The 25,237-nt window shown below is 44.1% G+C and overlaps 1 protein-coding gene across 1 annotated transcript; it reads left to right on the plus strand.

The window, feature by feature from the left end:
• Positions 1–1,974: 1,974 nt before the first annotated feature.
• Positions 1,975–12,027, plus strand: LOC130389258 (ankyrin repeat domain-containing protein SOWAHA-like). Its single transcript, XM_056598955.1, has 4 exons — positions 1,975–2,054; positions 5,514–5,586; positions 9,361–9,456; positions 9,638–12,027. The coding sequence occupies exons 1-4, from the start codon at positions 2,019–2,021 to the stop codon at positions 9,823–9,825; spliced, it is 393 nt and encodes a 130-aa protein (XP_056454930.1). The 5' UTR covers positions 1,975–2,018; the 3' UTR covers positions 9,826–12,027.
• Positions 12,028–25,237: the final 13,210 nt, after the last annotated feature.

Here is a 25,237-nt window from a genome sequence, read left to right on the forward strand (position 1 = left end):
AGTTGCTCTTCTCTTTTCGGTGGCGGTGCCGTCACTTTGCGCTCAGCACAGGTGGCGACCCAAACAGTCTCGCCAGGCGGCGGAAGAAGCCAGCGGGTGAAGCGGTGCTCGGTTCACACCTTCTAATGAAAAACCACGGCTGTTAACGCTGCTTGTCAGCACCCTCCGGGCCTTCTCCGCCCAACGCAGGCTCGCACTAAACTCCCACTAAATGTCCCGGGTTAACATATGAATGTTTTTATATTTGATCCCTGCTTGCGGCCATTGTGATAGCTAATCCTGGCGTGCCAGCGGGTCGCCGGACGGGAGGCCTGGGCGCTGGGTAATTAAAAGGCAGGAGAACAGCAGAAAGCGTGTTTTATTTGTGTTCCATTTGTCGGATCGCCTGTGCAGTCGCACTACACGGGAGAGCGTGAAGGGGGAGGAGGAGGAGATTGGCTCTGCTCAGTGTCCACTCCCCTGACACTTCAGCGGCTCTAGTGGTGGGCTGGCGTTTACAATCCAAAGTTTCCATAGACATTTTCAGAGATTCACCAGACAATCATGGTGGCGATTGTTTCCACTGGAAAACTTAAACGGCTGCAAACAAATTAGACAGATATATTCACATGTTAGTGCACACACATATTCATGCACACACACATACCTCCCCCCCACACACACACACACACCCGTGTCTCACACACACACACACACACACACACACACACACACACACACACACACACACACACACACACACACACACACACACACACACACACACACACACACACACACACACACACACATACACACACACACACAATTGAGGATATTATAGCCATTATTAGGGCACTATTTTGTTTATCTCATTGTTTTCTTCTGTTTTCTTTATATGTCTCTTCCTTGGATGGTGGGAAACATGAAGTTTGTAAGTTAATTTGAATAGCCACTCACTATTTGCTGGGCAAGTCTTAGATTGCATACTCAAACTGATATATATATATATATATATATATAAAACTAATAATAGATAACAAACCAATCCGTTGGTTGTCTCAAACTCATCACCATTTCCTCATTAGAATACGCAGAACAGAATGACATTATTTCCAGATTTTCTTCTGACAACTCTAGAACTGCATGGCTACTAGTGAATTATAGGTTCTTAAATGGGAATAATTATGAATTGTATGTATTTTATTTGTTATTATAATTATTATGTATTACCTTTAAAAGGGTTAAAATAGAGATAATGATAACCTCATTTGGGTAAAAACGAAGTAGCCACATAAGTAAATGTTTCCAAAATGGATATTTATGCTGTCCATAAGTACTCCTCCATACACACATGGCTACAGTTATATTAGAATCAATTAACCAATGAGATTAGCTACACATTTCAATACAGCACACATTTGATGGGTAAATGTCCTTGAATTTGGTTCTTTAGAAAGGGATAATCCCTTGGGTTGAATGAAGCCTATATTGTGACACAGCACTCAGTGTGTCTGTCTTCTTCACACAGCCTGATCAGGCAAATTAACCATGAATTCAGCTCAAGAAGGAAGGAAGAATTGATAAAAGATTTGCCCTTAACTACTAGATCTCTCTCCCTCTCTTCATCATCCTTTATTTTTCACTTAAAAGCAATCAACCCGATTAGAAGGGATTGAATTATTTGTTAAATTATGTTAAATCATTAACCCAGGTGACTTGATTATTATTGAACTTCAAATACGCACAAAAATACTACACTGAGGATGTGTTTAGATGGATGTAAGGTCTGAGTGTGACTTGTAAAACTCTAACTTGTAAATTATAAATAATTATATAATTTGGTTGAAACAAACACACACACAAAAGAGCATTTCGACATAATGTAGATGAATCCTAAATAGTAAAATGTGTGTGTGTGTGTGTGTGTGTGTGGGTGTGGGTGTGGGTGTGTGTGTGTGTGTGTGTGTGTGTGTTGGGGCTGTCAGACAGCTCTCCACTGGGCAGCCAAGCAGGGCCGTCTCGACACGGTGGACTTGATGTTTCTGTCCGGTGTGGACGTTAACGTCAGATCGGTGAGTAGTGACAAGGTGTGTGTGTGAGAGAGAGAGAATATGGGGTGGGGCCAGGGGATGATTGACCTCCTGACAGGCAGCACTAGACAGGTCTGGTCAAAAGAAACAGGGCACCGCACTGACTGAACCTGAGGAGCTTTGAATAATAGTTTTATTGACATTTATTGAAGATTGGAGAAAATACCTTCCCTCCCTCCTTGTTCTCGGAACGTACAGTTCAAAAACAGATCAGAGAAATTCTCTCTCTTTTACAAACACTCAAACACACACACACACACACACAAACACACACACACACTCATACACACACACGCAAACACACAGAGTCAAACACTTGATCTAAAGCCTGCAGGGGCTTTTTGATTATCCAATTATATGATTCCTGCTCTCACTTAACCCCAAGGTTATAAACAGCGGACTCTGCATGCAGGCTTTCCTCTCCAATTACTCAACTAGTCTCTTCTCCCCATTCAGACACACACACACACACACACACACACACACACACACACACACACACACACACACACACACACACACACACACACACACACACACACACACACACACACAGGTAACCCTGGCTGGCCTGTGGCTGCTGACATTCTGCTGCTAAACACCAAAAAAAGAACACAGACACAACACGGTTCACCTGCTGGGAATTTTCCCATAGTACCCCCCCGCGGCCGAAACTAACACAAGCACACTGCCCATGTTGCTTTCCATTAGTTTGAATCTTGACTCACTTGGGTCACACACACAGACACAAACACACACACACACACACTAACACTTGGGAGGAGGAGTAGCGTTTGTGCTAAAAAAAAAAAAAGGGTTAAACTTTACCTTCAGGGTCAATAAAAATGGAAAACACCCACCCACACACCCACCCACCCACCCACCCACCCACACACCCACACACACACACACACACACACACACACACACACACACAAACACAAACACTCACGCACACACACAGACCCACAGTGGTGTGCAGTGGATTGATTCAAAAGGGCCAATGTTGTCATTACCTAATGGCTTCCCAGACAGCCGCGGGGCTGGAGAATTCAATTTAACGTGCCTCTCTAAGTGTTAATCTGCTCCCCTTCCCGGCTGCCTCTCAGCTTATGATGTGCATGCACTAGATAATGTTTAAACCCCAGCAGAGCGAACCAGAGGAGACAAGTCTCTCGTTGGCTCCATAATTACGTAATTAACTTTTTGTCTCTAATCGTTACAGGGGTAATGGTTCTGATAAAAAGCCCCTCAACCGCGACAGCTAGCAAATCAGAAATCAATAATCCATAGAACAGCATTAGCAGGAGAAATATGGCCCAGTTTTCTCTGGGGCGTGGGATAGGCAGGAGGCGGAGGTGGTGGGCGGGCGCTATGTGTGTGATTGGCTGGAGGGGGGGGGGGTAGGCGGGCGCTATGTGTGTGATTGGCTGGAGGGGGGGGGGGTAGGCGGGCGCTATGTGTGTGATTGGCTGGAGGAGGAGGTGGTGGGTGGGCGCTATGTGTGTGATTGGCTGGAGGAGGAGGTGGTGGGTGGGCGCTATGTGTGTGTGATGGATTTCAACGGCTTTCTTCTCTAATTCATTAGCAATAGCACTTCAGTAGTTTCATCGAATAGATAAACATTGGGTTCCGATAATGTTGATGAAGTTGTAAGAGCAATTCCAAGGTGCAATGGCTTTTATTTTATATTTGGGTTTATCTAAGTATCAGTTTGCTTGTGGATGGAATACATGGATATCTTTATGTGTTTAAATGCAGTTTTTCAATTTGAAATCTCATTTCTCATATCTTCTTTGTCATGCTCCATCCTACCCCTTTCCCTGGCTCTGTTTGTCATCAAACAGCATGTGAGTAAATTATAATCAATCTCAGTTCAAGTTCTCATAGGTATCCCCATATGTGTCACTCACACACTATCATAGTATAACCATGATATCTTCAACATGAAACATAGATATTTATAGTTGTTTAAGTCAGAATGTATTGGGCAGAGCTGCAAACTATGGCTTGATGTGGTATGACTTCACCTTTTCTTTTCTATCTCCTTTTTGCCTCCTACCAACATTCAACGTTCTCTTTGTGAGAAGGGGGTGAGTTCATTTGTTAAACCTCACTTTCTTCCTGTGTTTAGGTTCAACCCCATAACGTGCTTTATAGCATGTACAGCTATTCATAACGATACATGCTGTATAGCTATATAATCCTTAGCACGGCCATGCCTTGATCTCACCTGGCTTGGAAGACCACCTGGTGAAGTGGCCTTTACCTTTGATAAAATGCTCAAAGTGCATTTCAGGTAGCGAATAAAAAAATAACCATCTCAACCTTTACACAAATGTCAGACATCTCATGTGAAATATACATATTTGATCAAAGAGCAAAACTAGAGGGGTTTCATCGTAGGCAAATTGTTATTGGTTTCCTCTGATGGATTGTGTTTGGTCTCCGTCATGCAGGCCTTAGGTTCTCCATGCGGCCAAACACACACTGACTGGGGTAAACAGACACGCCGTCATCTCAAGTCAAACGCACTCATCTGTCACTCCAGTCTTTTGTCGAGGATGTGTTTTTTACATGTCACTTTAGAAATGTATTATCTCTTCTAGTTTGTGACACATAAAACAGACATGTCTGAGGGTTCTTGGGGGTGGGGGGGCAGCATTGTGTTTGGTGGAAGAGAAGGAGGGCTTGCAGATTGGCATCTTTAGTACGTTGATCAAAGAGCTGTGCATGATGGCGTTGTGATCTGAGTTTTGCGTTCTGCTCGCTCGCCTCATTCCTATTGTAAAAGAATGGACCCTTTTACTTGATGAACGCTGACTTCAAAAGGTCCTCCAGAGCAACTTTACTGTCATTTAACTCCTGCCATCGCCTGACTGCATGGCAGAGTGACGGCTGTTTGTTGGATCGTGACGTTGATGGTAACTATGGGGCAGGGGAAGCTAGCGGAGTCTGCAGTGGAAACAGACAGGCGGGAGTAGAAATAGTAGAATCCTTTTTAATCTAAAAGATGAATACCTGTCAGATCGAAACGCGGTTATTTGAATTGACAGGATGATAGGCATTATAGGATTTACACAGATAAAAAGTAAATAGATAAGGGCCTTCTTAAACTCTCATTTGAACAGGCTTTTCCCACTGAAATGCATATAGAATGTTTTATTGAATCCTGAATCTCAATACAACTTGTTTCTAGCAGCCTACAATAAAATTCCAGATTAATTTCTAAAACAAATGAGGACTTTTTCTCGTTCCTACATGTCTCAAGTCTTCATTTGATCAGTCTACTTTGATGAGGTCACAATGGTGTCATGGTAAAGTCAACAAATACCGATATCGGTAAACCAGTATTGGGTCTGGTCATGGTGATGTCACAGGTAGGAAATCTCTTGATGACGTGCTATGCAAAGGTCACAATGTGTGTTTGTTTTTCTGCAGGGGTACACCGCACTTCACCTGGCCTCAATCCACAGCCACCAGCACATGGTCCTGGCCTTGATCAACACTTACAGTATGTGCCACTGTACCCCCTACCAACACACAATACATGCACGGGGACAATGCAACCATTGAGAGTGAGTTTGGCCTTCTCCATCTCTCTTTGTGAAGTGTTTCTCCATCTCTGAGCAACACTTCCAAAAACAGGTAAACCCTGCAACTCTCTGTCAGTTGGTACAGCTCTGAGGAGAAGATTGGATTACTTGGTGCCAAGTTTGTTCTACTGCCAGGAGCCCCCCAGTGCCCCAGCAGGGGCGTAGTACACTGGGGGCTGCACAGCAGCAGAGGTGAAATTCCAGCTTACATGCATTTGAGGAAGCATCCGTGGGAGGTTAAGCATGAGAAATAACGGGGGTCAGTTACGCACTGCCTCCATCGGCTGGCACAAACCCAGCCTCCCAAGGACCCTCTCCTTGTTCAGAGTTGTAATTCTGCCGAAATTGACTGTACCGACAAAATGTAGCCTACAGTACATGAGCTTTCAGGATGAAGAAATGCTTGTGTGTGTCGTGTGTGCGTGTGTGTGTGGAACGAGAATGTGGCTCTGAATTGACAAGCTTTGGGAAATTTGTCGGAATAATCTGCTTGTTTGAAGCCAGCGGTTGGAAGACAATAAATGCTGAGATAATCCAGCAAGAAGTTCAATAATTTGTGTTTGTTTAGAGACAATGTTTTGGCTCTCCAGCAATCAATAATCATCGATTTCAGACCGCTGACTCCCTTCAGTAAGAGAATAAGTTATTGACCTTTCCAAGAGTCTCTCTCTCCCTCCCTTTGAATTATTATGTCTCCTTGCTTCTCCCAGCTCCACACTCTAAAACACTGTTCTCTCTCTCTCCTACTACCCAACTATATGTTATCCCAAAAAATTACCCAGCTGACTCCCCCCAGCAGCCCCCCTGGGCCCTCAGCCTTGCAAAGCGATTCTTGTTTGCAGGGGGGGGGGGGCAGAGAGGTGGATTTAGGCCTTGGCTTGCTAATTAGCCACCGCGGTACCAGTTAAGAGGGCAGGCAGGTGTAGAACTAAGATGACCATGAGAGAGAGAGATCTAGAACTACAATGACCATGAGGGAGAGGGGTGTGTGCAGAACTATGGTGACTGTGAGAAAGAAAGGGAAACATGAACAGTGGGGATGCAAGATGTAGCCCATCTCAAAGTGACCCTGATTTTCAGGCAGAAGAAAAAGTGTGGATCATGGCCAGGCTTGAAGACACCTGACACAATTTGACTTAGTTTTTTAAGCAGTTTTCATTTCAAGGTGTCACAGTTGAGGTCCCACACTTTGACAACAAATCGTTTGGACATTATTGGTGTTGTTTCTATATCTGTACTATTAGGGGTGTGACGATACACTCAGCTCACGAGACGAGACGAGACACGATATTCGGTTCACGAGATCGAGACGAGACGAGATTTTAAGGAAACTACAATGACAAAATATATGACTGGACCAACAGACTTTTATTTAACCGAGTTGCACATGCATTTTGTAATGTTTTATTATAACTCTTATCTTAAAGGTTGGGTACGGAATTCGCTTTTTTGGCCATTTTTGCAAAATTACTTGAAATCCTTATCATAACCCGCTTACAGCCACTGAGTCAGAAGTACTGACATGAAAATTAAACTTGTCAATCATCTGTGGAACGGGCAGGGCTCGAAAAACTCCAGCCAATCATTTGGATTGCCACCTCGTTGCATTGGACAGTAAGTACGTCAATCAAACGGTCGTACTGCACTCCCCCTCCCCCGCGCCCCGCGCGCGACCCCTTCGTGCAGTACTCGTGACCCAGAGCTCGTGACCCAGAGCAAGCTCCTGTTTGTTGTTATCCTGCGGTATCTGTCTGGAACTAGTTAATCCACATTTGGACCTAGCAGTAGAAGACAATTTCCATGGCAGACAAGACGCCACCATCCCCACCACCACCACCAGCAAAGAGAAGGAAAACTCTTTTTCAGAGAGTAATTGATAATAAAAACGCTGAAAGAGAAAAACTGAAATCAAGAATAATCCTAGGCGCTGCTTTTGAACGTTGGCGGCAACTGAAGGACGAGAAGGGTCTAAAAACCGATGCTTGTGTGGCGGTTGACCTAGTTTCAAAGTTTATACCGTTTATACTCGGTAATACCGGTGTTGAGACGAGTGTATTACTCGGTGTGAAAATGTCCACACCGCGGCAACCCTAGTGAAAACCAGGACTTCCAATACAATTATATGAAACAAACATACATTTTCTAAAAATAGTAATGATTTATGTGACCGTTTAATGTTTATAACATCTGGTGCAACCATAGCCGCGAGAACGTATTCTCAGCAGGGGGTGCTGGAAAAAAAAACCCGGCCTGCACTAGACTTGCAACTCGTCACATTGATAAAAAAGATATATAGCAGCGCAGCTCAATTACACCAGTGCATGCTCGCAAAGTTGAAAATCGATCGTTGTGTTCACTTCCTTCACACCATGGTTCACATCCAGCTGCTCACAGAACAAGTTTAGCGCACCACCGCTACCCTCACACTTTTTCATATAGCCTTTTTTCAGCACTAGGACATATGAGCATTAAATAAATGCTGCGTCTCAACATGCCTTGGACAGCAGCGAGGATGACTCGCTTTGCCACGGGCCGAAACAGTTCGGAGCGACCACAGCCAGAGCGAACACAGCGGGGCAGAGGAGTGTCAGGAAGTCTTTGGTGTACACATCAGTACGGCCTTTTTGCACTACTGTTTAGTGGCAATGCAGTGTTTTATTCTATGCCTTTTTATTTTCGTATATTATTTCAATTAATACAATTTATTTATTCATGAAATCAAGATCTGGTCTTCAAATCTTTTTTCCAAATATAGGTCGTATTACAATGGGGTTTGTGTTTATATTCGGACCAATACGGTACAGCGGACGCTCACATGACGTTAAGCATTTCCTGGTGCATAATGTGACGCTTCAGAACCTAAAATCCCGTTTCTCCCCGTTGATACGACAACACATAACCGGCGTTTTCAGAAATCTCCACTTTGGCTGGAGTTTTTAGAAATGATCTTTTTCTGTGATAAGACAGGGCCTCGGACAGGGGGTGTTGCAGCACCCCCAAAACCCCTACTTCCCGCGGTACTGGGTGTAATTTACAGCTGAATGTAGTGCCATGTTGTTAAACGAAAACCTACGCTAGCCTGGCTCGCTCTCGCGCATCTCTGTTCGCGCTCGTGCATGATTGCGCGTCCAGGTACTTGGAATGGGTGGAGTCAGAGTCAGCGTTGAAGGAGAGGGGGTAGGACCATTTGAGTTGTGTATTTTCAAAATCTGCTGGCGTTTCGCAAATCGCGTACCCAACCTTTAACATTCATGAAATTGAAACTAAAACTAAAATTTATAAAAGTTGAAGTAAATTAAATAATTCTCTTTTTTTTCAAGTGCAAACAATATTATGTGCAAAACCAAATCAAAGTTCTACTCCGTCAATACAGAGTGCAAATAGTGCAAACAGAGAGTCTGACCAAGTATGTCACTGACAACTTGGTATTGTCCGTGTCTTATCAGTCACTCTACTGCCATTCATAATTTCCGCCGGGTACCCAAAATGCTGACAAACAAATCATTTAAAAGTGGCGGGGGCATCTTCGACGGTAATACGGGTATTTTTTTTATTTATTTTTTTTGAAATCTCGCGAGACAGATTTTTAACGCGACGGGTAATATCGTCGAGTTTAATCTCGCGAGATCTCGTGGCACGAGATCTCGTCACACCCCTATGTACTATACTTTATCAGTGCTTCCTATTTCCAGATGCTAAGACCAACATCAGAGATTACCATGGGAAGAAGCCCGCTTACTACTGGAGTGGGCGTTCAGATGCCTTCAACATACCTGGAGCTCAGTCGGGTAAGAACCACTGTGGCTAACTCCTTATTAAAGATTAAAGCTGTGCCCCAACCAACACTAAGCTTAAAAGCAATTCAAGTTTTTGGTTTTAGTTGGTACCTTTCATGGCCTGAACAATTTTCTCCCATCATTTTCCTTTGGTCCATTAAAATCAAATCTCTCTTTCTTTTTGCTGGCAAAGTGGCAAGTCCTGATTGTAAACGTGAAGAGATGTTTGGGAAGTTGGGCTATGGAAGACGCTCCCAGCGCTACCCCCTGCCCGCCATGCTGCTCTCCCGATCTCGAAGCCAAGGCCAGCTCAGCACGGACCTCACCGCTGCCCCCCAGTCCCCTCGGCTCCACATCCTGGACATCCCAATAGCCTTTTAAAAAGGTCTGCATCACTGTTTCTGTGCACTTTGAGCCATTCAATGTTTGAGTCTCCAGGTGATCCATGTAGGAATTGGGTGAATACCTAATGGTGGCAAACTATATGTGCCGACGAGGGCCCATATTTCACCCATCCTGTCTCCAATGGCCCTTGTAGAGTTTGTTTGGAGTTGGAAAATTACACTATTGCAGTTAGCACAGGTACCACATTAGAAAGCCGTTTTCCACGCTTCAGTCCATCTTTAATTAAATGATAATGTACTAAAGTAGAAAGGTGTTACACTTACCACCCAGCTGTAGTTTGCTCAAATTTAGAGTGTTAAGACAAACGATCATCTAACATTTTTTCATTTTAATTACAAATGAGATGTGTTTATTGAAGCGTCAACACATGTTTCAAACGTGTCTGGACCAACCACTCCCCATCAGTAAAGCATAAATGTCCTCATCGAGTTCCAGACCATTGTCTAGCGCATTGCATAAAGCCCATTATGGCGCTGATTAAGCCACACCAGGGTCATCTGTGTAAATGATAAGCAGGAAATTACTCTATGTGAGGACACAGTCAGCAGCGATAACCCAAACTGGCTTTAATAATGTGGAAATTAGTGAGCTGCTGAAGGTCTGGGTGATTTTTGTCTGTGTCTGAAGGCCAGTAAACCTAATGAGAACATATCCATGGTAATGATCGCATCTGAATACAAATGTGCTGAAAAAGATTCATAAGCTGTAGGCTAAACAATTCTCAACATTTCTGTGTGTATAAGCATGTGCGTCAAATCTAGAGGAAAAATGTGATGATTCCCATACAGTATCTGTCTTCATTTATATTTGGCGAGTGAGTGTGTCATTAATCTTTAAACCAATATTTCTATATACTGCCAAAATAATCAAATCCACCTCACTGTCTCTGACTCAATTGCATAATTTCATAATAATAATAATCAAAGAAAGGCATTTCTCTCTGGACAACATAACAGCTAAATATAACCATCAGCTTTAGTCGATCAGTCAGAGTACAAATATCCCTTTTCAGTGATACTTTTGTGGCCTAACACACACACAGTTAGGAGCTGAGCTGTCCAACGTATTCACTGCTACCTGATTGTGGAGTTTATATTCAGGCGAGGTGATCCCTGGCCTAAAGGCACTCTGAGAGAGGGGGTGAGAGAGTGAGATAATTAAAGACAGATTCCTCCACAACGACAAACAAACTGGGTTTTCCATGGTTGGCTTCCTGCTTACAAAAACAAAAGTGTCATTGCCAGTGGGAGGATGACATAGAGTCCAATATAATTCCTGCTATTGGAACCTCCAATCTAGCAACGAAATGTAATTAAAGATGTTCAGACAACAAAACATCCCCAGGAATATGCCTCAGTTGTGTTGCATGACGATTTAATCCAATCTAACCTAATTGTGATTGGTACGTGCACTTGAGCTCTGTAGTAAGGGAACAACTGTCTAATCCATGAGAAGTCACTTTGAACGTCACTGCGCTAGGAATCACTAAAGCAGCATCTCTGCAAGAGCAAACACCCTACCCCCTCAGCCAATCAAAAGCTCTTTATTGATAAAGCTGGGTCTGCCTCGAGCTTGAGGTTAACCAATGAGATGAGTTATGTTTATGGGTCCTTGAATGCACTTCTCCACGGCGTGACAACAATGCTGCGACCTTTGAACTTCTCTGCTTGCCTTCGTGACCTACGACCCCAGTATTTTCCCACAGCTGTCAATGTCCACAATGGCTGTTAGGCCGGCCAGCCAATGAGGTGATGTGTGCACTTTGTCGATAAGGAGGGGGGGGCAAATGAAAACAGTGTCGTTAACTCATCTACGGGTCATTGTCTGTCCCAAAATGGCTGTCACGGTGGCTCCCAGTCAATGGGAAATGGGGCCTAATGAGCTGAAAAGCCACATCAAAGGCGCACACAAAGAAAGCAATCCCAGCAATCCTCTGATGTGTTACTCCATGCAGATTGCACAAAAGCCCCTTTGTTCTGATGTGTTTCGGTGTTGAGTGTTAGCTAATGTGTGTGGGGGGTGTGTCTGTGTGTGTGGGAGAGAGGCTGAAAGAGGGTGCGTATTTGTCGGTCTGTGTTGTGGTCACCTTTTGAATGACGCGACTAGTGCTTTGAAAACCACGACTTTTTGTGAGATTAATTGTAATTGTAAGTGCTGTTTTAACTGGAGGTTTCATTAAAAATGTCTCTTTTGACCACTGTATCTCCTTTAAATCCCTTCCTAAAAATGCAACCAGATAAGAAAAAAACTGACTTTATACAAATATTGTAAATATTGTATTATATATCATTCTATCTCTATATAAAGATACAAAATACATAATACACAATATACATAATTCAACTATAAATAGTTCTCTTGCGGACTAAACCCATGAAATGGGCCAAATGCAACGACACCAGCCTTCAGAAAGGCCTGAACAGCTTTGTCATCACGGATTACGGACGAAGTCAACCCCGGTCCCTGATTGGCTCACAGAATAGCAGCATTTACATTTGATTAGTCACACCCACCCATAGTGACGTTTTGTCCAACTGAGGGTGTCAGAGAGATTGACACAGCACAGCTGAGGGCCTCACTCACGTTGTGTCACAATAAGAGCTCTCCAGTGCAGTGAAGCCAGAAAAAATCATCTCAGGTTAGAGTCCATAAAGATGGCTCACAAGTCTGCACAGGGCATTTGGTCATTTTTGGTGGAAGCATTGGAGGGGATAATATTTCACCAATACCCCAGACCCCATACTATTTATTATTAAAATAGAAATAATGAAGACGTTACTGTATATAATATCAACACTAAATCAACATAAAATGATGTGCTTTCATATATGATCTTCCACATATATTCCATTTTATCACTATGAGTGACATAAGAATGTTATTTAGAGAAAACAGTATAAAAATCCTATGTTTTTTTCCTAACCAGTTTGTGAACATTGCTCCGAACACAGGTTGTATTCTTTTTATGACGGCTGACTTTTAGATTACTGTTTGACGTCACGCTGAAGGGACACCCGTCTGCACATCGTTTTTTGACGTCTGCTTTGAGAAAGGGTTAAGCTTCCTGAACACTCATAGTATAAAACGCCCCGTTGTGTGGCGCATTTCATATACAACATCGCCCATTAACGCTCATACACAAAGACAGTACTACTAGAAATGTATGAATGCTATCCCCCCTCTGTCCTAGAACGCTCAGCTCAGAACAAATTTATTTTAAATCTCATACTGTTCCAATACAAGCTGTTAACGGGCAGAAGGTAACGAAAGTCTTATAGTGTTGGTGTTCACATCCTTCCCAGTGCATGGTTCCCTAAATGATCAGACATTTAGGGAAGACACTAAATCTTGACGCAGCATCTTAAATTCTGTATGAACACATAGTCAAAGAACAGGTTAGTGGAAAATATATACATGAGTTGTAATCAGATATATTATCTGAAAATTGGCCGTGTTGGAGTAATAATGAACAGTACATCTTATCGTCTTTTCTAAACGGCCAAACAAACCAAAATCCATACAATCATCCGACTGACGTATGACGTGTCCGTAGCCCTATTCCCGTAATGTTCCATAACGTCTAGCAGACCACACCGCTGAGCAGAGCCCAAACCAACCGCGACCGCCCCAGCGGCCCTGACTGACGCGCGTGGCCGTCAGTCACTCAGGATGATTGCTGTCGCCCGCACCAGCCTGCTGCTGCGACGCCTTTCCCCGTGTAAAGGTGTGCCCAGCAGGCCCGCCGTGCGCCAGGAGCTGGACTCTCAACGAGCTGCAGGCGGCGGGCTGACAGACAGCACACAGTGAGACTACAGTGGGACTGTAGACCTAGTCATCAGCGCCCATAGGATAGGATAGAGGAAGGGTTCCAACGGGCCACCGCGCATCGACCTTTTTATGGCTACCTTATCTCTGCTAAACTTGATAAAATAAAGAAAGAGACACGAAACCAATAGGTAAATCTCTTCAATGCTCAAATTGGTTTGCTACTATTTTTCATAGCAGACGTGTTCGTCCAAAGAATCTATGTCATTGAGGGACAGTGTGTGGACCTTGGGGATCAAACCTAGTACCTTTAAGCTAATACCAAACAAACCCTTTTAAGGTTTTGGTTTGGACAACATCCTCACTCAGTGTGTTATCTGAACAGCTGGCTGCCATGCAGGAGCCAATACAAAGATTTGTCTGCTTCTAATGGTTAAACCATCCCACCAGCAGCCTTGGTTGCTTTAAAGGGGATGTGACTGAACACTGAGCATGTAATCATTCAGAGTTATGCCTTCAGCAGGTAGAAAATATGCACGGCTTACTGGATATCGCTTAGCGAAAAACACCCTAACGATTTATTTCAAAAGCAGAATGCAGCGGTCACCAATTAACCGGAATACTCTGCCTTCTGCATGGAAATGCATCACGCGTCATATATCATTTATGCAGGCAGCAGAGTCAATATGGTGGGCAAATAATAGCGTTTTGAAACCTTTTCTACCCGTCGGGTGGCCAGGGGCTAGATGAGTGAAGGGTGGTATAATTGATCAATAGAAGTGTCACACCTTGGGTTTGATTTGAATCATTCACCTGATGTAAGCAGAGTGAAGCATCTCATTGTGCGCTTTACAGCACACTGACAGTCCCATTGACTGTTTGCCATTTTCATGCAAAATAAAAGCCTCTTATGGAAACTGTATGAATAAATAGTGGAATAATGAAGCTTAAATCAGAGCAGCCAGCCAGCCAATACCCATCAAGCGCATTTCTGAACGGACCCTTATTATCTTATTCATTTTTGTCAGGGAAAAAAAATGCAGAGACGATCGTATTTTGAATTGCTAAATATAGTCACGAGGTGTCCTCTATAGAAGACCTCTGTGTCAGGCACAGCGATATGTAAAGCAACCAATTCCATCCCTGAGTGTCGCTTAAATTTGCCCTTAGCGACCCCTTACCAGCTCTTACAAGCAGAGGGAGGCTGTCTTGTCCTGGCCTACAGGGTCAAAGGAGAATCTTAGGCCAATACGATGACCTCAGTGACGCAGGTTTGAGACTGTATGACTAACGAGTCTCTTGGCAAGGTGCTGCTGATGTACCGAAGAGCAAGAGGATTAAACTGCCTGCTGGCTTGGGGCGTCGGCTGTGCATGTCTCAGATTGCTTCAGGCCTAAGCAACACTGGGGAGCTGGCCCCACACAACACTCTCTACACCCACTGCCACACAGATGCCCGGTCACAACCCCTACCACCACGCACACACACCCCGCCCTCTGGCCCACCCTGGCTAAAGTCTCAGCTCAGTAGAAAATCTCATCTAAGGAGCTTACAACTGTAATTAAATCATTAAATTCTTTTATACGCTTTGCAGAGCCACGCCAAATTGACTTCCCACCAACCTCATTTTCTATTTGAACACCAAATAATGATTTTCTGCCAGCCTAATTACAAAGCTCAACATCTGATCAAGCTGGCATCCGGGGGGGTGGGGGTGAATTATCCTACGGGGCAGGCCTTAGACCTCATTACCAACTTGAGTGCAAAATTATTACATCTCATGATTGGATGGGGAGACTTATCAAGGGTTTGAGCCAGCCTGGTTGTATGTGTATGTGATCACACGCATGGATGAGTTGGCTACTTAGCCAGGCATTAGCATAAAACAAAGCGCAGCAATTGAGATTAAGTGATCAGTTAACAATTCAGACCGGACGCTGGTAAAACCAAAATTACAACCCTGGTACTTCTCTGTTTACCATGTTTTGATTACAAAATGGGCCTACGCTTGTTTGCTACGGAGATTACAGACAGACCTGCTGCATTCCTTCACTTCATGATTATACATCTTATTTTCTGTAATGTTATTGTGAATTATGAAAATGTGTGAATGTGTACCTTAAAAAAGTAAGGGTATTATCATTTTAGTTTCTCATTATATTATCTCGAGACACATCTGTGATCCCTTGCGTTTTGTCTATCTCTTCTTTTGTGAGGATGATAGATAATAGAGTTGTAATAAGCCTAGTTAGGATCAGTTTCAATAAGCGGATCAACACAATGCCGATGCTTATCTCAATTCCTGAAGCCATTGAGCACTCGCCTTGAATACAAATCACAAGATCTTCCATTCATGTATTTCACTATTACTCCGGTTCATGTCAACTCTGGAATTTATCATGTTAAACCTCAAATCTTGGGATATCTGTGCGGCTCAAAAGGTTTTCTTTACAACCATAATCAAATAATCAATAATCAAATCCTTTAGTCATTACAGGAAATGAATAACAACAAATGTTAAAACAATCAAAATTCCTGTTTAGCAATAATCTCATTAAAGAGTTTGTCAATAACTAGAAAAGATCTAATAACAAGTGAACTATCACTGGAACCAACTATCCCCATCTAGCCATGGCTATTTTGTTATTTTCTTTCAGCCAAGTGAGGCTATCCGCTCAGACACCATATGTCCACAGCACAGGAGGAACGATGCTGTAGCCCTTCTGAGTTGGACTCAAAGCACAGTTTGAACCTCTTTTCTGGGGGCCAAGCCATCCGCTCTGAAACGGGGCAGAGCAAAAGAGCAAAGGGTCTGGTGCTCTTCTTTATTGATGCCAGGATATGAATAGATGAATTAATGTTTTCCATGACGAGTTTAAGCTAATAGTCCCTTTCTGTCTATAATATGTACATGGTGTATATGTATTGTGATACGAATATAAAAGCTCAGATGTGTGTTCGTTGTCAATGTATCTGTTTGACAGTGTGTCAAACAGACACATTGGTCACCGACGGGGAACTCTTCCAACAATCTATCAGCGATTCAGAGTGGATCTCTGGGTAACCGTTGTCAATGGAAGGATGATGAGGATACATTCGATTATATCAAAGTGGAGACTGATATACTCCACCAAACAAAGACACTGTATTGCCAAGGTGATGTATGAAACTCCACCTCGGTAGTGGATCGGGATTATCTATGAGCTGATTTCATGGAAAGATGCACATCTTCTGATAAGAGACTGATAGCTTCCTACACAAGACGCACCAGGGGGCAGGGATGCAAACAATATTATAAAATACTCCTAAACCACTGATTCCATTTACGCAGGAGGGGTGCATGCTGGCTGCTGGAGGAAGAAGCCATACTGTTCATCTCCCGAAATAGCAAGGCCCTGGGGCGACGTGCATGTAGGCTGGCCTGGCATGCCTATTTCATACTGGGTTTCAAGGCCTTTATGGGGCTTTGGTTGTGGTTGTCTGTATTGCATTAAACCTTGTGGCGTTCAGTCATGTAAACCTACTTCTCTGACACGTTGATCTTGAAAGGGGTTTGTAACAGTGTTGCGTAGGAAGGACACAACATATGGATGGAGAACATAGAGAGCTTTGACAAGAATAACTCAAATACCCTAATCAAGGATTCGGAATCCGTGCGTTGATGAGTAATCATACACGGGGGTGCTTCATGCAGAATGACCCCGCTGACCTCGTCATCTGCCGCGCCGGAGAGACCGTGCTGGACGATACGAGGCCAGGAGAGAGGACGCCGTTTCCTTGTGATCAGTGGCGGCGCTGTGCGTGTTCAGACTCCACTGACAGCCCAATGCACTTGCTCAGGGAATCGCAGAACTTCAACGTATGTCGCTTTCATTCCTATTTCCTTTGAAGAATTTGTAGGATGAAACCAGCATCCGATTAATAATTGTTGTCAGCAGTGGGAAACAAACGAATGTATATCTGAGGGTGGCTCTCGGAGGTGTGTGAACGCAGCGTGGTTCGATGGGAGACGTGTTACTCCGCTTTGAACTGTTCTGTTATCGCCAGGCTCAATAAGGCAGGTGGGCTGATTACAGTAAACAGGAAATAATTGGCAGTCACATTACAGCACCTTCGGAACCTTGTCGGGGATAAAGAAATACAATAAATAGAGCAAGAACTTGAGAACTGGCATGAAAAGAAGGTGGCCAAGTCAGAGTTGTTGCCGAGTATACCCGCTGAAGGATGCACATATTCTCTGAGGTATATTTAGATTGTATCTAAATCGAATGAAGCCGAGGAGAATGGAGTGAGCCTAGGGGGAAATCACAGCGAATCATTAGAATATGTCGCTTTGAATCCTTCCGATATGTTCGAATATTATCATGAATAAGCATCTATGTAAGAACAACACCTAGCGCTGTGATGCTTAACCCCAGTCAACCCCAACACGTGGCATGGAGAAACGCATCAGTAGTTCCAACACAACAACGGCAGAGTAAAACAATATGAATATTTTGACTAATAATAAGTATGATTTTTTTACTTAATCGCATTTGCTCAATTTGCTGCGTCCAGTGAACACAGCTCGGCTTTACAACCGACGCACTCCAAAGCGAGTGTGCCTCATTGACTGCCAAGTCTACTGCCCGTGTGACATTACGGCTGCGATAAGACAATAAATCAACTGACGGCTAATTTACCTTGAGAGAGGGCTGGTGGGGGTGGAGAGGGAGAGATTGAGAGCCGTGAGAGGGGAGGAGAAGGGGAGTCTATCTGGCTGGCGTGATAATATGCAGTCAATGAACGCTTCCTTGGACAGCCGTCATAACGTATATCTTTCAAATGTAAATAAGTGACCCGCTCTCTGTGGCGCCATACGCTCCCTTCATGCAACATAAGCCGCGTCTCCCAAAGCGCCGCTCCAGTAAGGACCCGCCAAGGAGTCATTTAGATGTCAACAGACATCTGTGGGCGCGCTGATAACAAATAGCCATTAACACGCTAAGCATTAAATACGCTTCCCGTGAACCCGGCTGTTAGGTGTGACGAATGTCGCAGAGCAGCAAACAATAACCCCGCCATATGTGGCAGCGGTGGCGGCGATGTCACTTGGATGCTGATTTAATTGTACCTTAAAACGCCCGGTGGACCGCACCCACGATGCTGTGCGACCACCCGATAATGTTGTTGGTCGGGTTTCAGTGGTACGTTTGTGTGTGTTTGTGTGTGTCCGTCTGTGTATGTGTGTGTGCTAGCTGCCTGTCAATGGTTCACTTGGCTTATAAATTGGTATGCGCGTCAATTACGCCCAAAAGGACTAAAGCTCCACCCACGGCCGATGTGAGAGGGAGAGGGGCGGGTCTCACGCAGCATCTAGTCTCCGTCCCCGGGGGCCGCTCGGCCCGTCACCTGCTTCTCTAGCGACCATCAGGCCCCACCGAGGCCCATTCATTCTGTTCCACGTCATTATCTAATAGAAAATAATGACAGTGCCACTGCCTCTCCCCCCCTCTGTCAACACACACACCCTTTCTGGGGGAGGAGAGGGAGGGGCCAAAAACAGCCCCACAATAACCGTACACGTAGAAAGGCCAGTGCCAGTCAATCTGGAGGGGGAATGATGGCGAGCTTGTTGCTTATCAAAGTGCTATAAATCGGAGCGTGTGGCACGGCGTGAGACAGGAGCGGTTATCACAGCCTGGCAGGAGCCACGTGGATGCCTCCTGTCAGAGAGGCGGTGATTTATGGATGAGAGGGAGGCTGAGAGGAGCTACTTAGAGAAGCTAGAGGGAATAGAAGAGCTGCTACAGGAATGGTCTTAATGGGGAAGACAGACAGGAAGCCGTATTTTACAGGACAGAAATCTAAAGTGTTCAATGAAGGCTTTGAATACAGAACGTTATATTTGAAGTGTAAAAGTGTGCATACAGTTTGCGCAGACTTCAGTATGGTGTTTTTTCTTTAGTGAATTAACTAGCAAAAACACGTGACTCCCCTTGCTATCGTAGTCAAGTGCTTTTGCTAGTTAATTCACTTGTGGAAGACTCCTGCCATGTTGCTGCCCAGGCAGGTAGGTAGTTACGTAGACAGACTGGTAGACCAGCCAGTCATTTAACTCAGGCCGTATGGAATGATCGGATGGGCTTTTTACAGACCTCTGACAGATGCAGATCACAAATAAAAAAAATGAAAAATCTGAGAATTTGATTTATTGATTGCTGTCATGGATGTAAAGAGAATTTCATATTCTGGAGAATTTCATATTCTAAAATAGATTGCCTACCAAAGCCTTAAGTGAACATGCACACCAGAAAAAAATAAGAACCTTCACAAAAATCGAATGATCATTTGATTGAGTACATAATGTAACAGCCTAAAGAGGCTGCGGCCAAATAGTTTAGCGTATAGCATTAGTAGCCTCAACGCAGAACGGAATAATTTAACCAAACACGACACCCCGTCATTACTCAGGTCCTGTCATCAGTCTTATGCTTGACAGAATTGTTTCTTATTTAGCCAAATGAGTGAAAAAATAGCTCTTAGGTTGGGTTTATCTCATTCATTATGTCTCGGGGGACAGCAGAAGACTGCAGCTGTTGTAAATACATCCAGAAGCGTCACGCAGAACACTGTTGGACCATTGATCATTAGCCACAGCACAATATCAAATCAAGTGCTCTTCTCTGTGGTGCACGGTGGGCAACGCGGAGCTCTAAAGTGTGCCTTTACGTACCGAGGCGGCTGGAGATGTCCCATTCCTATTGGTTTTAAGAAGTGGAGGAGAGGGTACGAGCGTTCAGTTAAGATAGCGTGCAAACTATCGTGTGTGTGTGTGTGTGTGTGTGTGTGTGTGTGTGTGTGTGTGTGTGTGTGTGTGTGTGTGTGTGTGTGTGTGTGTGTGTGAGAGTTCATTTATGCCTCTAAACAAACAATCCCAGGCCTGTAAGCTGGGAAAAGGCAGAAACAAAAGCTGTCACTATTGACTAATGAAATGCTTGATCTGTTTGTTTTCCCTCTCGACAGACCTCAAATGTCACATCCGGCCAAACACCCGCTACCCATTAGCAGGGCTAATTAACTTTGCAACTGTCAGGCTAGCCGCGGTTAACGAACGTGACAGCGAGAAGCACCGGTGCTGAAGGCTGCTAATAACTCAAGAGGCTAACGCCGACTGACACCGGGCACGCTTGGAAGTTGGTTGGGAAAAAAGGGGGATGCTGTCAACACCAAATCGAGTCGTCTCTCCACGGAGCAAAAAAAAGAGAAGAAGGGCGTTGGGTGCTTGGGAAAAACATCTAGAGGGGGGGGGGGGGGGAAGAGGCAGGCGATCTCAGGTCTTTAATGCTCCGTAATTGGTGCCGGTGAGCAAAGGCTTTGTTCCCCCTGTTGGTGACGGCTTTTTGAGTCCTGCGCCTACTCTGTCTTCCACCGGGAGTCCTTCTGTGTCTAATGATGAATAGTGGCCCCGCGCAGGCAGGGGACATCATTCTCCCCGGAGCCCCTAGGAGCCGTTGTGATTTATGACATATTTATCTGTCTGCTTTATCTGAGGTGCTGTCGAGTGCCCCCCCCCCGCCACAGTGCGGGGAGGAGATGAAGGAAGATGAGGGGGATCGGGGGGGAGGGGGCAAATTATGCAGCCATAATTGTCAATCATGGCGGAAATTTAGGGGCAAGCGCAAACGGGATTGTATCACGGAGGTGCTTAGAGCTATCACGGAGGGCAGAGGGGCGGCCTCTTAAATGAGAATGATACCCCCATTATATGCTTACACATCCACTCCTCAAATGAAAATATTATTCAGGTTCTTTTTCACATGTGTCACAAGAGGGCAGGGGGGGGGATGAGCTTGGACCCTGGGCGTTCTGGGGGGGGGGGGGGGGGCGGTTGTACTGTATTGAAATCCTATGTTTGCAAATCACATTCTCTTCCCTCCATCCTTCATGCTAAATGATCAGGCCTCTGAGTCTGCATAAGAAGAGGAAAAAGGCACACAGCTGAAGTGATTACAGGGGGATCCCTGCCCTCCGCTGGGAGCTCATATTAATACTCCCATTCTCCGCACATGGATGCTATGTTTAGGATCTGATGAGCAGCATAGGCTTAAGTGTTGCTCACCCAATCTTGTGAGCATCGAGGACATTAACTTGATTTTATCAAACATAAAAGGAAATCACGACCTTCTCCGAGATAATGACACCAAGTGCTGCAAATGGAACATCAAAAGTTATCAAATGTATGTTATCAAAATCGCAATCCGTAGTATTGGTTGCTCCTGCCTCATGTGTCTATATGAGCTGTTTGCGTTGTACATCTGGTATAGAGCTATAGACAGATTTAAGAGAGCGAGAGACGACTGAAGGAAAAGCGAGAGACCAAGCCAATGAGAGAGAGACAGATATCAAGGGAGCGACAGAGAAAGAACGAGAGAGCGAGAGAAATAAAGAGGGAGAGAGAGACATGGAAACAGCAAAGAGAGAGCGATCTCAGTGCCTGGCAATATGCCTGATTAAAAGGAGTGCAGTGGAGTGGAAAACTCATTAAACAATGTATAAGCCTCTTAATCAAATCAATAGGCAAAGTAACTCCTAACTGATAGCTCTTATCAAAGCTGGAGTGCAGCCATCGTCTTTCCTCATTTAATTACAAGCAGAAAGACAGGCTTGGGATTTGAGCAGACCGAAGACAAACACAAGATGTTTGTCTCACCAGTTAAGGAGTTTAGGATTGCGCAAAGAAAAAGAAAAATGAAGGAAGGTAAACGGGTGAATTTGGGTAGAAGTTAAAGAGGAAAAGTCAAAAATAAAGTGAGTAAACAGGCTCAAGCTGCAGACGCAAACACATCACAGGTCAAGACTTGATGAAACGCTTTATATAAAACAGGAATTGGTTCAGGTGTGAAATACAAATAGTACTGCTTCCACTACTACTACAAAAAATAAGAAGAAGAATTGGTTCACTTTAAATATAGCATTTAAACATACATTTATTGGTCAAATTAGTCTTTAATAAACACAAATTAATATTTCTATAAAAATAGACTTAGAAAATAGACGTTTTTTATTGAGAAATTGCCGTCAATTGAGGTTCTGTATACACTTTTGGTGCGTGTGTGTGTGCATGCGTGCGCAGGTGCGTGCGTGTGCATGCATGTGTGTGTGTGTGCGCATGCAGGTTTGTTGATGGACTCGGGGCAAGGTAACTGGTGCGGATAATTAACTCTCTAAATGTGCAGATGTTTTTTCACACACAAGCCTGCTCCAAACACACACACACACACACACACACACACACACACACACACACACACACACACACACACACACACACACACACACACACACACACACACACCGGTGGCTGAGGGGACGTGCTACTTGGTTCTGCGCCGTCCTCTGCAGGTAGAAGAAGCTCCATCTTTACCACTTGACAGGCGGCCGAGCGGAGCCGTTTAGCGGCAGCTGCTTTGGCTTACACAGGGGGGGGGGGGGGGGGGGGGGCTAGAGGAGCCCTGGGTGCTTAATTAATTGGGAGGGAGGGGGGGATTACATGGTCCTTCAACCATGGAGTTTGTCATCAGAATCCATTACGGACTGATATTACACACTTCTTCCACGGTGTCAACAGCAATTTGGAGGACAGCTAAAGTTGAAAGGGTGTGGACATTTTTCTTTTCTTTTTTTCTCCAGCGGCCAAGCACTGCCCATGTGTGTGGACTGTCCCTTATTAGCCCCAGGCTTATGCACGGCGATTACACTGAAGGTTAGAGAAGGGAAAGGGGAAGTGAATGGGCACATGAACAAGTCTCATAACGGTATGCACAACATTATGCCACATGACTTAATGGGAGAGACAAAAAAAACTCTTAAGAGATTACAGCATTTTTAAGAGGCGTCCAAATAATGAGTTAGTAAGTGTGTGATAAGGATCTTAATTGTTTGTTACAGTTGGATAACCCCAGAGTACAGTGCCATTAACCCCATGGGAATGTTACCAATAACGGTACCAAGTCAAATAAAAATGTTAATCAGAATAATGCCGCTGGTCTTAATATAAATGCAGAGGTAAAACAACGAGACAATAATTAAGAATATTGTAACAAGAGATTTGAAATCCAATGGAGCGACAAAGAGGCCCAGATAATGATATACAGTGTCGGGTATAGACATTTATAGGCAGGGGATTACAGAAGGAAGGATATTGTTTCACACGGGAGAAACAAAACAAAGCACACACACCCAGACACCCAGATTTTTTTAAGTAGTTGAAAAAGATTGCAAATGGGGTTTAAAGGGCAGGAAACATCAGGGTCATGCGACCCATCAAAGCCGAGTGGCAGCGTTTAGCCAGGAAACTAATTTGTGGGAGGTATTCAACAGTTTCGGTAGAATTGTGGGCAACAAAAGCAGTAAATCTTTTCATTGACACTCAAAGTGGTAAATAAAGTACAATTACAATTGCTCATGTTACTGTAATTGAAAAGCTTTCCTGTTTATTTTCTTTTACCTAATTATATTTACATTGAAGTGATCTGGCCTCAAGTTTCCTTTGAAGTGCACCTGTACATCCCAACAGGTCCAATGCAACGGCCCTAGCTAACCGCAGGGCCAGGGTAACCACGGTGATGCCTAGTTCCAAAGAAGATGGCAACAGATGAGTTCACATACAGCGTGTGCATACAAGTGTAACTATCATAACTATTGTTGATGTTAGCAAGGCTACCCTTGCTTACAACAGCAATCTATCCATGGTGGCAGCATGTCGTTATGAATATTATTAACTTTGCTTGACAGATGGAGAGTTCAAAGCTGCTCCACCCAAAAGAAAATGGAAGTGGTGACAAAAAAACTTACACTCAAGCAGAAATGAATAGTGAAGAAGCCGTTCTAAAGAGTGTGTCTGGAACCCTACTAGGGGGCAGTCAGGATATTGATGAAACATTTGGCAGAAAGTAGTAAGCGAAAATAAGCAAATCATGGATCCAGCGACCAAGATGAGAATCGTTGAAATACTTTTTTTCTAATACGCGTACGGGGATGAGCAGAGCCTCATCACATCCAATCCCCAAAAGCACAACACAGCCAACCACATAACAACACCTGTTCCAAAGGGTTCCTTGGCCCTGCTCATGGCCCTTGTCATGCTAGATACTCTCTGTGAATAGAAAAAAATTAAAATTTGACATTGTGAAATTTTAAGTGTTATTCAATTCAGGTAGTATTTTATGTTTATATGACATGTATTTATGTCTCCTTGTGCTCAAGTTTTTAGTAATGAGCATTTGTTTATGGGTGGAGGAAACCCATTAAATGGGTACGCAGAGAAATCTGTAAGTTAGCGTTTTCTGTCTTAACCAGATCTAGACGAGTAATTGAATTATTCTGAAAAATCGTATTCATGTGGATCCAGAAGCTGGGTAGGTATCTGCTTTTTGTCAGTCACTTCCATTGACTTGCAGAGTTAGAGTAGCCTAGCTCGGGTCATGTTAGGGGAATACACTTAAAATCAATTTCCAAAGATTTCCAATTTGTTTGAATCGTTGCTATTTCAAATTGAGTGCCAATAACAAAACACGATTTCCGTTTGGCTACACACGAACACACAAACAAAGACACACACAAATAATTTGGCATTATTTTT

Source organism: Gadus chalcogrammus, chromosome 9 (assembly GCF_026213295.1).
Source record: "Gadus chalcogrammus isolate NIFS_2021 chromosome 9, NIFS_Gcha_1.0, whole genome shotgun sequence".
NCBI lineage: Eukaryota > Metazoa > Chordata > Actinopteri > Gadiformes > Gadidae > Gadus > Gadus chalcogrammus.